Raw genomic sequence first — 16482 nt, 5'->3', positions numbered from 1 at the left:
AGCTGGGATAGGCGCCAGTGAGGATAAAGCGCTACAGAAAAATGGATGGATATCAAAGAGTCTCTTAAAAATCACGTAGAGACGCTCCTCTGTCATTTTTGGCAAAGTTTTAACGGTGGCTCAACAATGCATCCGTCTGGAATAAATGTCTGTGTGAAACATTACTTCCGGTGGTTTTATTTTATTTTATCCAGACGGAGCTTCGAGGCAGATGTATTTTAGGACCGAACTGTGAACTTCGTGTTGATGTATTATCCAAAAAGGGTGTGTGTCTGATATGTCCTGGTCCCAAAAGTTTATTTGTAGGGAAATGATGTTGATTCTATGTGTAGACAAAAAAAGCAAAATGATTTTATGGATTCTTCATGTACTTTGGAGTAACCCCGCTATATAACAGCCACGGAGGTGTGGAGCTAAACCCTGCAGGTAGCTGAGATTTGACATGTTTGTGGAGGAAATATGAAATATAGTGGGGTTTGAGGTACTTCATGTTCTGTGTTGTTGCTTTCGGTGCCAATTTGCTGACTCATTCTTGGCCAGACTTCAGTTCTACCAGCGTGCATCGCTTCTTATTTCTGCGGGAGTCTTTATCATCCTGAAATGAACCCTTCTACTGGGCTTTCAGCGCACCTCTTCCTGCACTCCTTCGCTCCCTACACAACAAAGGCCGTAGCGTTCCTTTCCCGCTACTACAGACTGGTATTCAATCTAGGCTCAATTGAGAAGGCTGACCCGTGGACACCGAGAATATGTCTTTATCTTTAAGGCTTTCAGGAATGGATCTACAGCGGGTCACGCGGGGGAAGAAATAAGCAGCCAATGTAAGTAAGCGGGAAATAGTTTTTCATAAATAACCCACATGACAGCGGGCTTTCTAATGGCGCCAGGGAGCGCGTAAAGGCGTATGTTGCCCGTTTCTCCCCTATCAAAGGAAAATAGAAAACCAAATATATAGCGGCGCTGACGGAAGGCTCCCATACGCTGGTCGGTCTTTACACTGCAGGGAGAAGAATGCCCCTTCTTCACATCAAGTCAATTGGTCAATAACTGCCCCCATTCCTTGCGTGCGTAAAAGTAGGTGACCAGGCCCCCCGCAACCATCGGAGAAGAATGTTGATTTGATTTGCACTTATGTTTTTACAAATAATCAATGCTCCCTTTTGACTAATACAAGGTGATATCAAATACGTCACTAGAATGGGAGGGGTTGGGGGTGGGGGGTTAAGGGAGAGGCATTAATGACAGTGGCATTGATGGAAAAAGAGGAGATAAATAGCAGGAGGCAAACGGTGCAGGGTGGCTTTTACAGGCGCAGAATATGAGTCGTACGAGAATGCGCACGTGTTTTAGTATTAATGTTGAAAGTGTTTGTTGAGCTAATGGAAAATGCGTATGGCGTTCTTGCTCTGTCATAAAACATTTGATTGGGCCCTTTGGTGTTACATCTGCTATTTGATGCTCTTATTTATATGTCCGGCTGATGTAAAGTCCCCCTGAGTCAGAATCGGTTATTTATTGCTATTAAATGGTTAATTTTCCTGTATGCCCCCCGGGTCTTTGAGGCCAATAAGATGTGAGGAAGATGGAATTGTCACGGCTCTGCTCTCCATGCTTGATTTATTAAGAAAGCAGTTTTGAAGGACCCCTTTAGATTTTATGCTGGTCCCTATCCCGGTTTCACGTCTATTTTTTTTTTGTTATCGTTTATTTATTTATTTATTTATTTTTATTAATTGGAAGTTTATTTCACTTTCAAATTGGCGTTGAACAAACCTACTTGGGAATGAGCCGAGGAAACTGTTTGAAAAAGGGCAAACACTAAAAAAAAAAAAAAAAAACATCTTGAATGGCAAAAATTCTACTGTCGATTATGATGTTTTACGAGGCCAAATAAACGTTTGTCTTTTTGTTGTTGTTGTTTTTTGCGCCAAAATGTAAAGATACATTTAACAAATGAAGTACATATCAGGCAGAGTTGTTTATTGTCATAGGTGTCTGTGTAATTGAGTGCGTGCAATGGCCTTTTTTTGCCCGAGGCCCAGTTTCGCTCTGACAGCTGCCGGGGTCGCGAGACGAGCCATAGTGTGGCCAAACAGATGGAGATAACGGAGCAAACAAACGCCAATTACTGTCTGTCACGGTGAAGGCGGGGGTTGGGGGGGGGGGGTGAGCGGGGGGGGGGTCACTTGACACCCGCCGACCAAAACAATAGGGTCACGCATGTTGTGTTGACGGGGAAGACACGAGTGTTGAGGTTAAGAAGGAAAGTGCATCTGCGGAGTCACTCCAGTTGATTAGGAGAATCTTGTTCCTGTTAGCATTTTCGGACTCATCCTGTGTTCAGTGCAGAAATATTTGGTTTGATTGATCAGGCAATTCATGAGTTGAATCATTGATCCATCAGTTAACCGTTACCGCTCCTTTCCTGGAGCATGATCAATTCCCTGAACTTCCCAAGTCCTCAATAAATTGACACCTTTCACTTACATCAGGGGTGTCCAAACTATGGCCAGGGAGCCATTTGCGGCCCACTTTCCATTTTTTGCTGGCCTGCGGCATACACTCAAAATAACATTGGACAAGGCCCGCATCGCTTATTTTTATTTATTGCCTAATAGAATAATTGCCCAAGTCAGTTATTAACATTTTCGGAAAACAAGAAAAAAAAATGCAACAAATTGCACAACAGATTACTAGGACCTGGATTACTGACAATCTACATGGATAGATTATGCTATTAGGCTATGAATATGCAAAGTTACAAAGAAACCATTTGCAACTAAAACAGTAAAATACATGAATAAATAAAATTCTCTTCATGATGGTGAATAAAGATAAGCAAAAATGGTTTGCTTATCTCGGCCCGAAATTTGACCATATCACAATGATCATAAAAAAGGTCATTTTACTACAGATTGTGAAACAAACTGCTTCATGTTTCATGTATAACTAAAGTCACAATGACCATTTTACAGGAGCCACTGCACACTTCCTTCGACACTCGTGTGACTGCTTTGCCAATGGTTCTACCCAAAGACAGGAAAGTGTGTTTTGATCCAGTCCTCTATGATTTCATGCACTGGAAGAAATGATCCTTGTTTAAAACCTAGAACCCATTCAACACCCCATTTCCTGTGTGTAAGCATACATAAGAAAAAGCAGCAAGAGCTGAATTTAAGCCCTGCAGAACAGTAGTTAAGGATGGTATAACTATGTAGACTTACTGAGCCATTCTTAGTCTTCTCATAATCCAATGTGAACCATCCAGATTTAGAGGTGCAGCAGTTCTTAGTCCACAAGGGATTACGCTTCTCAAGTCCTTGAGGTGCACATACAACACATGGAGAAACGTCATTTCCAATTGTTTGTTGCTTATTTAGTTTGAAATCAATGGTGTGTTTCAAGTGAAATTAAACTAACAAGTCAAAAAAACAATTTTTTTTCACCCAACTCCGCTTTTTGGTTGAGTGGCTCACCCCGGTCACATTTTGATATTGTTAAGTGGCTTTCAATAGCTCCCTGGATTTCACACTTTCCAAATGACCCGCGATAATCAGGTCATTAAAATGAGCCCATTCTCACTGCACATGTGACACACTTCCAGCCCGGCCTCATCTGAATCACAAATCAGCTCTTCAAGCGCGTTCTCAAACTGAAAGATTTAAAAAAAAAAAAAAAAAAAAGGAAATCCAACTCCACTTTTTTTCATTTTCAGATTACCCTTGTCATCGTATAAATAAGTAAAGATAGTAACTGTGCCAAAAGGGTGAAAAGATCCTGTCAAAAGTGCCATTACTTGTGTGAGAGTACTCGATTTTCTTAATTCATCCCTTAGGAGCGGATAAGTCTATCAATCTGTTAAATTGGAAAGCCATTAGGAGCCCTGGTTGATGTGTTTCAAGCTGTTAAATAGAGGCTGATTGATTGTTGTTCCTCTGATGGGATATGCTGATCTAATCTCACTGTGTGCACGTTTGCAATAAATTACACAATTCGTTTCCCCCATTTAGGAGGGGCAGCGGGGGGGGGGGGTTGCACCTCCAGGCATGCCGACGCTCTGCAGGCAAAAGAGAGCGGAGCCTATTTTATGGTGCCATTTTGCCAGCCAGCCATCAAGCCGGCACAGCCTTCCTTCCTGCACCCTCCACCCCTCCGGAAAATCGAAGCATAATCAAGGTGTATGTTTAGAAAATTTATTGTTATAATTTTCCCCCATAATCTCTTCCATTTTCCCGCTGCCGCCGCCTCATAGATCATCATCTAAAAAGAGAGAATGGCTCGCAGTTTAAAATTTATCGGTCTTTGATTCTCAATTATACGTGTTTATGGCTTCATCTGTCTTCGGTGACTTCAACCTTTTCCATTATGGCGGAATATTATTTGTACAGAATCCATTAAATTCACAAGGTGCGGCTGTAATGGCGGTGCAGCGGCGATTTGCAGTGGGAAAAGTTTTGGAAAGGTTGGCTTGGGGAAGTGTGGCGCTGTTATGACACCAGAAATTGCTTTATTGATGGCATGCTCGTTTGACCGTTTGGAACCTGGCCCGTGTCTTTATCGCAGTCTGATGCTGATCAGGATTTCATTTGTTGTCGTTTGTTGTCATGACACAAACAGGCAAAGACTTTTTTTTTACACAAAGAGACTGAATGGGAACGTAATAGCACGTACACAAGACATTTAGCCGCTTTTGCCTTTCACACGCAACCCAGCAAAACCAGATATTCGGTGGATATATGCGCTTTCACACAGATATACGGCATTCCACAATCAAATAACGTTTGAACTAAACATCTACAACGGCTTTCGACGAAACACGGAAGAATTTAGTGTCGGTATGTAACTTCAAACCCTGGTCTTGGATCTGCTGAATACCCTTAAACAGTTGATATAAATAGTCTACACCCCCCTGTTCAAATAGCTGTTTTTTGTTTTTATATAAAATAAATTAGACCAAAGTTAACGCCTTTCAAAACTCGTTCGACCATGAATGTTACCTGTAACCTGTTCAGCGCAATTGAATTTAACACACAATGGAAATCATGTGGTTGCACAAGTGTGCACACCCTCTTAAAACTGGGGATGTGGGAATGTTCAGCATTAACCAATTACATTCAAACTTGTTCAATGGAAGTCAGCACACAAAGCGCCTCCCCAAATGAATTTCAGATGCTCTAGTATGCTTTTCCTGATGTGTTTTTTTTTTTTTCCCCATCTGCCTTCGAGCAGAAACTTAAGGGTCTTGTGCTAACACTCACTGACTGTCTATTTGGAACTGTTCCTAATTGCCTCCCACCTTGACTAAGGTACTGTTCTGCTTGACATGTTTCATTTCACCAAATGCTTGTTTTCTCCACTTTTTTTGACACAATGTGGCTAGCATTAGAGAGTACTGTGTCTTGTAAAAGGCTGGCATTGAATGAGTTAACGATCAATTAATCAATTGCCCCTAGTTAAAGGCGAGCCACAACAGGCTATCGAGGACATGCAATTGTTGCTATGAATGATATTTAAAGACAGTACTTTTTTTTTAACACATTGGCCTCATGTCTCGTCGCTTAAATCCACGTTTTCCTGTTTTCAAGGGAAGTAACCTGATTTCCTTCAATCAAGCTGAAGCGTTTCAGCCCTACAAGACATCGAGCTCCTTCGAATGGTCGGCGCGAGACGCCGAGCTAAAAGCCAGTCAGCCCGTAATTCAAGATCCGCTCGGCCACTCGGCAATCGATGCCCACAAAATCCCAATTAAAGCGCGCCGGGTCAGCGGAGGGCCACCAATTCCTCTACAAGTTAAATGCAATACTTAAATCGAAGCAATTTCCGCGTGGCCTTCACGGGTTTAATGGCTCGTCCCGACAGGAGTGGTCCAGTTAAAAGTGCAAGAAGGACAAAGGGGGCGCCTCGCTTTTTGCAATCGATGTGGCAGCCACTGTGGAAGCGGCCATTTTTGTCAACTTTACTGACTACTACAAGAGCACAAAGACACACCGGCTTTTCTATGGTTTGAATGTACGTGTTAAAATAGGCTGTCATTGTTTGAAATTGTATTTTAAAAAGAAAATGTTTATTTGGAGGTTTAATTACAAAACATGTCATTAAAGTTGTTTTAGGAATACAAATTCTGATATATAGCTACACAGTCGATATCGTTTTCATTTTCTGCCTTAAAACGTACCATATAACATCATACTGGCTCACCTGTTGCAAGAAAACAACATAAATACTATTAAAATGGAAGAGATTTATCATACTGTAATGCTGTTTCATCATTTTTGTTGCTTAATTCAACATTGTACTTCAGCAAAATAAAGCAGTTTGACACTACCTTTGAGTCCTTTTATGAATTTTGATCATAAGAATATGCTTATTGTCTGTAAGTGTATTTAAAGTGGGTTTAGAAAGTCTACACACCCCTGTTCAAATGCCAAATGTAGACTTTTTATATTTTTAGATATATATTTTTTTATATCCACTAAACAGATTATAACTTCAGATGCATTGCCATAATATTATATTGCTCTTGATGTCGTACTATAACATTTGTTTTTTTTTGTTATAGTACACATTGCAAATGTCGTACTATAACATTTGGGGACAAAACAACAACAACAAGAACGCTTTTTTTTTCTTTTAATGTATCTGACTATTTTTTGCTATCCTAATACTAAAACTATAGACTCCTATTGTTCCCCCATACGAACATCATACTCCCTTTTTCTCCTTCCCAAGCTTTAGCCAAATTTTTCCCCCATCACCCGCAGAATGAATTCTCACAAGATATCAAAACAAAAATCTATATTTAATATGGGGGCAATTACACTGCAAAGTTGGCTGCACGCGGCCGTTGTCAGCCAAGCGCGTGTTTTTCATCAAACAGGTCATTAGACCGTGATGGATGTAAACCTATAAAGTATCTAAACTGCAGCTTTTAACAAAGCGCCGGCAACACTATCATTTCTCTAATAGAACCTGCTGACCGTGTCATTCCCCGCTGCCATTTGTCTTTTTTTTTCACCACCTCTCTGTGAAATAATCAATATCTGGCCGCTTTGAAAAAAATAAAATCAAAAGTCACGTTAACCTACCCGAGGAGCAACAAAAATAGACTTACGGGGCTCGAGCCAGAGGCCCGCGTGCTTAACGTCTATGCAGCGTGCGCCTTTCTTAATCAATGCGTCTGATAGAGTCCAGAATTATTTAAGACTATTCACACAGTCAAGCTGAATTTAACTTTCACACTCAATGGATTTTCCTGTGTGGTGAAGACAAAGTCCGAAAGAAAGGTACAACAGAACACTCCAAAAGTGCTACGATTTGGAGTTCTACCAACATTATCAGCCCTGAAAGTCAAACAAAATCTGACTTCAAGGCATCAGCATGCAAATTCTGTGAGACGTCATCTCCGTGACGTGCACGTGTTTTGCTTTTTATTTTTATTTTTTCAAGTAATGGCAAAAAGGAAAAGTGCGAAAGAATGGAACTTACTGCAACACTCACGATACATTACATATGAAACACCACGAGATGATGATATCGTCTTTAATGGCTGAGGTGTTTTACTTGATTTTACTTTCATTATACAGCTGTTAACTCGTCTTTATCCTTGTACAATCAAATTTGACTTGCGACATTCCCTGAATAGCTACAAAAAAATAGTTTTATGTTGCAACAGTTTGAGCTATTGCAGTTGTTACCGTAATTAAGAGAGACCCCACACGTGAGGAGGGAAAAAAAAAATCATCACGTGTGGTGCACTTGATACAAAACACAACATGCACACAAAAGCGTTATCAACATCGAGAATAGCAAGTCTCCTTCATCCAATCAGATGTCTGTCGTAGTACCAAGACTGACCTGTGAGAGGCAGCCTGGTGCCACATCCATAAAAAACAGAGGAGTGGTAGAAGAAGAATTCAAAAAAAGCTAAGCTAATTGTTAGCTTATGTGCTAACAATATTGAGGTTTTAAACTCTTGTTGTTGTTTTTTATCGTAGTGAATGAATTGTGAGACATGTTACACAAACACTCGACATAAATTTGCTCCTCCGAGTGTTGCTTTCTAATTGGCTGTTGTCACGTTTCACGCCGTAATCACACACACACAGACACATAAAGATTTGCCATCGTAAATATTGAACAAGTTTAACATTTACCATCGTTAGCCCTGACCATATTTTTTTTCCCAAGCAAAAAAAGAAATCACCCTCAAAACACCCCACACCACAAGATAATCGCTGAGAATAATCTCATTCAATAATCAGCCCTTTGCTGACTTTGATCAGAAAGGAGGAAAATTGCTCTAATTTGGCACGATTATTGGTACAGCATTTGTGTACTGTACACTTTAGCAGTAGTACCTCGATATTTGCAAAAAAAAAAAAAAAAAAACCTGTTGCTGGAGGTGCATTTCTGTTGCATACAAATCATAGCCTGTACAATATTAATACTGGTAATACTATGTGCATATTACTCCCATCCAGTGACTAAAATGTATACAATTTGTGAAAAAAAAACACCACTTCTTATTACTATTGAATTTATTTATTTTTATTTATTATTTCCATTTATTCAGAGTCCTCCAATATATCCACGCGTCCCGCACATCTATGCTCGTAATTCACAATTCCACTTCTCGACCAACAGAGGGCGCTGCCTCCCCACCCTTCCTCGTCCACTTCACCCAACAGACTCCACCACACGTTTTTTTTTTTTTTATAAACAAGTCAATTAATAGCAGTGAGAGAATATTCATGGCACATCTACAACAACGAGCTACAATCCGACGAATGAATTAAGCACATCGATTGGAGAGGAATAAATGACCGTGTAACCTTGGAAGTGGCCCTCACTGTAGTTAAAAAAAAAAAAAAAAAAAATCAATGGACTAGAAATATGAATCTAATCGGCCTTTTGTGTAACACAGTGAGCGGCCACACAAATAAATGATTTTTATTTTCAGTACAATCTAAACTATTCTAAGGAGTATAACAAGCCTCTTTAGACTTTTAACCTATATTTATTTTTGCTTAAATACTTACTGTAGCTGTTTTTGCCAATCAACTTCAGAAGTTCCAATTGCCTCGTTAAATAGTAATATAGTCACTTATTGTTGCACTTATTATTGAAAATAATGCATTTTAGAGGTTGGGTGTATTAAAGGTAGCTGCAAGTTGTCTTGGTATCCACTCACTGGTCACAATATTAGGAACACCTGCACCATATAAGTTCCAATATAACACGATTCTGCCTTTACAATAATAATAATAATAATTAATCATAATAATAAATAAAATGTATATAGTCATTTTCTGGCAATAAGAAGTTGTTATTATTGTGTACTTTTTCTAATATTTGGTTAGTTCATGACATGGTTAAAACATTGGAAACCACATTTAATATCACGCATTGCAAAGAACAACACCAATAATATAAAACAAATTATAGTATTATGTGTGTAAATGCAGAATTGTGGTACAGGGTCTCATTTTAGGGGTGAAGGTGTTCCCAATATTTTAACCGTCTCATAAGTAACCAATTATTATCTTTGTCTTTGTAAAGGTGCAATTTGGATGGTGCCGGTGTACCTAATGAAGTGTCCACCGAGTGTGCGTTATAAATGTAGCGTTGAGGTGCAAACTTTTTTTTTTTTTTTGTGTGTGTGGCGTTAACAGCCTGGCGCTCATTTGCTGCCTAACGGGACTTTATGAGAGCAATAACACGGGGACACACGCACCCACACGCACGCCCGCGTGCACACGCACGCACGCCTGCCCTGCAGCCAAAGAGGGGAGGATGCCCCCTCTCTCTCTCTCTCTCTCTCTCTCTCTCCTCTCTCTCTCTCTCTCTCTCTCTCTCTCCTCCCTCCTCAGTCTGCCTTAATCCCATTTGCCATTGTGCGAGCCCAATCGCCTGTACTTTCCGCATTTAACTTGGATGACATTTTTATTTCGTCATTAGCACACCGGCTCGCGGTTCGGCGTTCGAGCCCCCGGGATGATCCATCCGGCACGCCTTGTGCACGCTCCCGCTGCCCCTCGACCGCCTTCCGTCTCTTTCCGTGCGTGCGCTTTGGTTTGAGTTCACCCAAAGAAGCAGTGGAAGTCACCACTTGCAAAGAAAAAAAAAGAAAAAATACATTTAAAAAAAGATTTTGGTGTGTGTTTTTTTTTTTTTTTTTTTTTTTTTTTTTTTTTTAAACCCAAAACCCTCGATCCTCCGCCGCCATGCCCGAGACCACGCAGGAGGCTCCGGCCAAGGACTCGCCCTTCTTCATCAAGAACCTGCTCAACTGCGACAGCAAGCCGCCCAACAAGCCCAAGCCGCCGCCGCTGGCGGCCCACCGGGCGGCCCTGGAGGCGGCGGCCGGAGGCTTTTCCCTGGCGCAGGTGGCCGACTTCGGCTTCCCTCGCTTCGAGCTGCCCGCGCAGCGCTTCACTCTGCCGGCCCACTACCTGGAGCGCACATCGGCCTGGTGGTACCCGTACGCCCTCAACTCGTCCGCGCACATCCACAGAAGTGAAGGTAATAAGACTTCTATTCGACCGTAGATACATGAGATAGATAGATAGATAGATAGATAGATAGATAGATAGATAGATAGATAGATAGATAGATAGATAGATAGATAGATAGATAGATAGATAGATAGATAGATAGATAGATAGATAGATCAAATGTAGCTTTTTTTATGTCTGTGTAGATTCTCAGTCATTCAATGCATCGAAGCAGCTCGACTCGTCTGAAATGTTTGTTTGAATTTTTTTTTGTCATATGAAAATGAAATATGAAAATAAAATAATGACTTGGACATCTAAGCTACATAGGGTTTATTTATAATATAAGATGTCATTATATAGAGGGTGTCCATAAAAGTGTCTTTGCATTTTAACAACAACAAAAAAGTGTTGCAAAGGCAAGAAATAATAATAATAAAAGAAGAGTTATTATTATTATTATGATTTTTTCAATTGTAAAGAGGCTTTGTGGATATTCAGCTAGCAAGACACTAATAATAAGAACTAATTGAATAATGATGAATGCGGTTTCTTTGGCCCCCTTCAGAATAGTTGAATGGTGCACCACTAAAATTATTGTAATTGAACATATACTGTATTGCAATTAGTGTGTTTTGAATTATTATTATTTTTTTATGTCACAGGGTGATTAAAACCACTGCTAATATCAATAATAACTCATTGACTCAAGATAAATGCGGGAGTTTGCTTGGCCTCTTTCGAAGATTTTCGGGGTCGTCGAACATGTAACATTGCAGCTGTGCAAGTGCGTTTTTGCTCGTGATTTCTAAGGTCACGTGGTGATTGCAATCTTTAAAATGACATCATGCGTGTAGTAATTAAAGGTAGTAATATAAAATGATAACGAATGAATTAAGGGAGGGGGGGGGGGGGGCGACACACGTGCATGCTGCTGTACTGTTGTAATGTCTGCATGTACTCCCGCAGCCACAGAAAAAGTGACAGCCAGAGACTCGTCCCCGACGTCGGGCACGGACCGGGACTCTCCGGAACTGGTGCTCAAGTCCGAGCCGGAGGCCTGCAAGGACGACGACGAGGACGACGAGCGCGCGGCGAGCAAAAGCGGCGACGAGATCATCTTGGAGGAGAGCGACTCCGAGGAGGCCTGCAAGAAGGACGAGCTGGACGACTGGAAGAAACGCGACGACGACGGCGGCGGCGGAGGAGGAGGAGGAGACAAGAAACCGTGCCGCAAGAAGAAAACGCGCACCGTGTTCTCTCGCAGCCAAGTCTTCCAATTGGAGTCCACGTTCGACATGAAGCGCTACCTGAGCAGCTCGGAGCGCGCCGGCCTGGCCGCCTCGCTGCACCTGACCGAGACGCAGGTGAAGATCTGGTTCCAGAACCGAAGGAACAAGTGGAAGAGGCAGCTGGCCGCCGAGCTGGAGGCGGCCAACCTCAGCCACGCCGCCGCGCAGAGGATAGTCCGGGTGCCCATCCTTTACCACGAGAACTCGGCGTCGGAGGGCGCGGGCGCCGCCCCCAGCGCGCCCGCCAGCCAGCCGCTGCTCACCTTCCCGCACCCGGGCGTCTTCTACTCGCACCCCATCGTCACCTCCGTGCCACTGCTCAGACCCGTCTGAAAGTACACACAGACGCACACACACACACACACACAAAAGAATAGGAATGAATTAAAAAAAAAAAAAAAAAAAGAAGTAAAATATTTTTATACTCGATGAAGAAACGAACGAGGGGGTGGAAAAAAAACTGTAAGGCCTGCAGGGACCTCTTGTTTTACGGTTTACACGTGATCCGACAATTCAACCACGCTATAATTATTACTATTATTATTATTATTATTTGGGCTGCAGCTAACAGTTATTTTAATAATCAATTAATCTGTATATTATTTTCAATTCATCGTTGAATTGGATTTAAAAAAAAAAAAAAAACTAAAATTCTATCCATTTAAAAAAAAAAAAAAAAAAACAGGACACGTTTTCAAATTGAGTGCAGAAAATGCACAAGTAGTACTTAAGTAAAGCTGATGTTTTACAAATGTGTTCTTGTGATGAAAACAAAGAACCGCCTGCTTTCATGGAGGACTGCAGAAATGTGCGAATGTTTACTGGCGAGAGGATGAAATCTGAGGATTTGGACAATTTGAAGGGAAAGGAGGTCTGTAAATGATGACTCGATCATCAAAATAGTTATCAATTAATTTGATCATCGATTAGTTGTCGATGAACGGAATTGTTGCAGCTCTAGTTATTATTATTATTATTATTATCATCATCTCAGGAGTCTACCTGCTTACACTGCCCAAAGAGTGTCTATTTTTTGTGGTTTTTTGGTTTAATTTCGACTACTTTTTAAGTTCGAGTTTTTACACTGTGACCACCTTGTTTAGGGCCCAAAACAAGACCCACTGGCTTGTTCATGTATAAAACACTTTTGTTGTTGTTTTGAACCATTATGTGCAATACATCATTCCAACCAACAAGAATTTGTACTTTTTGTTAATTTGTTATGATTACTATTTGTTCTGGCAAAGAGCTCGTGACGGGTGACAATCAAGACACTCTCAACTGTACATGACTGGGATTGTTGCTATGTGTGTAATTAGTTTTAGTTTTGATTTGATGAAGGTGTAGACTCCACTGCTGTATAAAGTTATGTAAATGTATATATTTAATGAACGGGGAGACAGTTTTTTGTTTGTTTGTTTCTTTCTTTCTTTCTTTCTTTGTACAGAAAAAAAACCACACACGCATCGTTTCTTTTGATATTGTATTGATGGAGCAAGTGGTGAAATAAATGGAGAATATCGCCTATCGTTTTTATTTTATTTTTCTACATTTATGCGGCGCTGCTCTGGTGATGTTTTATTTGAATTGATATCATTTTTTTTTTAAAGGACAGGTGGGTTTAAAAAAAAATACACTTAGCATAAAAATGGTCCCTTCAATTAGAAGCCTAATTGCCACCATCTTGTCAAAATAATCGTCAGAAATGCATTCACAAGAGTTGTGTGTGTGTGTGTGTGTGTGTGTGTGTGTGTGTGTGTGTTCGCCACATCTCTTTGTTGCTTCAGCAAATGAATTTTCTATTTGAATCAGTTCAAATAAAAATCGATAAAAAACATATTACTCGCCTATTTAGTATTTAGTAATATTTTTGATCAGATCGATGTATTTTTCATTATTATTATTATTATTTTTTAGTGATTTAGCGATTTAGTTGAAGCAAAGAAATGTCGACGAGCATGTGTAACATTTCAAACTATATAAGGGATGAATTATTTAGCTGCTACTTTGTAACACACACGATCGTACAAGTGTCACCCGACACTTGATGCCACTAAACAGCCAATGACCTCCTTGTGTGTGCGTGCGTGCGTGCGTGCGTCCGTGTGTGTGTGTGTAACTTAAGAAACTAATGCATCCAAATATGGGGGAGGAAAAACACTTATAATGCGATTTATTTTTAATTTTAATTCAGTTTCATTTCAAGGAAAGTAACTTTGCATTTGATTGCACTTGGATTATTATTATTACTTTTTAATGCGCTACAATGATGCCATTTTTGGGAGTGTATTTATGTTATGCATTCATTTTAGCAGAATATTTGTTTCTATATGATTTAAAAAAAAATCTAAGTAACACAACGAAGCATGTTGAATATGCTTTAATGACATATTTGTTCAGCCATCCAGCCTATATATTATTTTTACAAATACATTGCAGCAACACAATATTCTTTCGACATACTATTAAGATAGTAAAAAATATTCATTCTGTTTTAATTATGCATTTTAACACTGTCGGGATGAAAGTTTGTATTTGAAAGGGTTGATACAATCTTATCTGCGTGATGAGCTCATCATAATGTATAGCTTTTAATTCCAATTTGTTTTTTTTTCTTTTAATCAACGCGCAAACTTTGCAGGCGCTTCATGCATGTCATGCTTCAACTCAAGTCTTGTCCATTTTGCGTGTACGGTCTGCGCACTACTAATCTTAATAATGATACTAGTAGTGACGCTCAAACCGACTGCGGTGTGCGGCGCATGGTGACCTCATCAGCGAGACAATATGCTCGGACCCGATCCTCGCCGTCATCGTTATCGACGTGCGGCTCCATTAGCGCCGATGAATAGATTGGATGGCCCGCATGATTATTATTCGCTTCCTCCGGCGCACACTCGGCAGCCGCAGCGTGCATCGACCCGTGCGCATATCCGCGGATGATGACCTTGATGTGTGCGCATACATTGGAAATAAAATTACCACTCGATAATTTCCCACTTAAAAAAAAAAAAAAAAAAGTCCTATTATACTCTACTGAATTTTTAGGCCTGACATAGTTTTGGGTCGTCTTTATTGCGCCTATAAAAACAAACACATAAATAAAAGTACGCGCGTAATTGCGCATGTGCGCGCAGAAATGAAAATCCCAGGTGATTTATCCCTTGAGTTTGGCGCACAATATAAGAAACCGTCTGCTACAGCGCACTTGTGTACAAGCCCGCTCGTAATAAACATACACAGTTGCACTTGCAGGGCCTTGTTTGCTAAACAACCCCCCCCCCCCCCCCCATTTTGCAACGTCTGCGTCCTTGATGGAAGGCGAGCATCCGATTTTCATCAAGGTTCCATTAAGTGAAACATAGGTTGCGAGGCCGCCTCTGATCGGAACAGTTTCAATTTTAATTGTGTTTTTAATTTGACATATAGTTGCGGTGAAGAGTGACACCGGCGCGCCTCGGGTGGGGGGTTGGGGGGGGGGGGGGGGCGAAGGGTGGCGCTTGGCGGTCGATTTTCTTAATTTCTCCCCGAGGAATTGATGAGTCTATCAGGGCAGTAGATTGGAAAGCCATTAAAAGTCAATGGTTAGCTTGTTAATTGGAACTTGATGGATGGGAGCCCTCGGATAGGCGGCGCTGATCCAATCTTCCTGACTTTTGTGTTTTCCAATAAATTACCCTGTTCATTTCGTACGCTCGCATTACATAAATGCTGCACCTCCGGGGCTCCGCTCGCATTTACAACTCTCTCCCTCACCCAAAACACGAGTAGGGGGGGGGGGGGGGGAGAAAAAAATAAATGAAATAAATAAATGAGCAAGGCCCTTTCTTTCTTGAATGAAAATCGAAACATAATCAACGTTTATACTTAGAGAATTTATCGATATCATTTTCTCTGGTAATTTCCTTATTGTAGATGCCGGACACGCCATAGATCATAATCCAGGCGCGTTGTTTAATATTTATCGAGGCTTGAGTTCCACATCGAAGCGCGCCCATAACTTCAGCCGTCCCTCCAGATAAGGATGCTCTTGTTCGCTTGTTGCGGTAGGTAAAAGGGGGGCCGGACGCCACCCATCATCGTGATAGAGAGCCAACAGCGGAGGGGAGGGGAAGGGGGTCCCTAACGTTTGCCCCCCCCCCCCCCCTCCTCCCTTTGTGAAACATCGGCAGCATGCGAGCATACGTCCCCTTCACTATCTCATGATGAACCCCTCTCTCACTTTGCCATACTAGTGACAAGAGATTAGAAATAGTTATATAAAATGGGATCAATAAACTAGTATCTACGGAAGCGTATTTCATTCACTTGGATAAAAAAACAAAAGAAAACAAAAAATAGTTTTTCTGAGTATTTTTTTTTGAGGGCTTTGTTTTTTTGAACATTTTTTGTTCTGTTTTTTCTGAGTTATTTTTTCCCTGAGTTATCGGCACACATCGAACTCACGCGAGAACCTGCGAACTGCAAGTGACTCTTTGCGGTACCCCGTAGTAAGCAACATGACCGGCTTATTTAGTTTGATCAAGTATTATTTTCACATGGGTTTCAAGACACTGGGAGATACTCCTGTCTTTGAGTAACATAGACGGTATTGTTATTTGTCATTAGAAAAAAAAAAAACAGTCAGAAAAACGGGAAAAAACTACTGAGAAAAACAGGGGGAAAATAGTCACAAAACAGGGGGAAAAAAATAGACA

At 40.9% G+C, this 16482-nt stretch overlaps 1 protein-coding gene across 1 annotated transcript; it reads left to right on the top strand.

Annotated features, from left to right (window-relative positions):
- Window positions 1–10223: 10223 nt before the first annotated feature.
- Window positions 10224–12118, top strand: hmx3a (H6 family homeobox 3a). The gene is made up of 2 exons (XM_061690447.1): window positions 10224–10521; window positions 11463–12118. The coding sequence occupies exons 1-2, from the start codon at window positions 10224–10226 to the stop codon at window positions 12116–12118; spliced, it is 954 nt and encodes a 317-aa protein (XP_061546431.1).
- The last annotated feature ends 4364 nt before the right edge of the window (window positions 12119–16482 follow it).

The sequence above is a fragment of the Phycodurus eques genome, chromosome 11 (assembly GCF_024500275.1).
Source record: "Phycodurus eques isolate BA_2022a chromosome 11, UOR_Pequ_1.1, whole genome shotgun sequence".
NCBI classification, from domain to species: Eukaryota; Metazoa; Chordata; class Actinopteri; order Syngnathiformes; family Syngnathidae; genus Phycodurus; species Phycodurus eques.
Note: the sequence above shows the minus strand (reverse complement) of the source record. Positions and strands in the feature narration are given on the sequence as shown.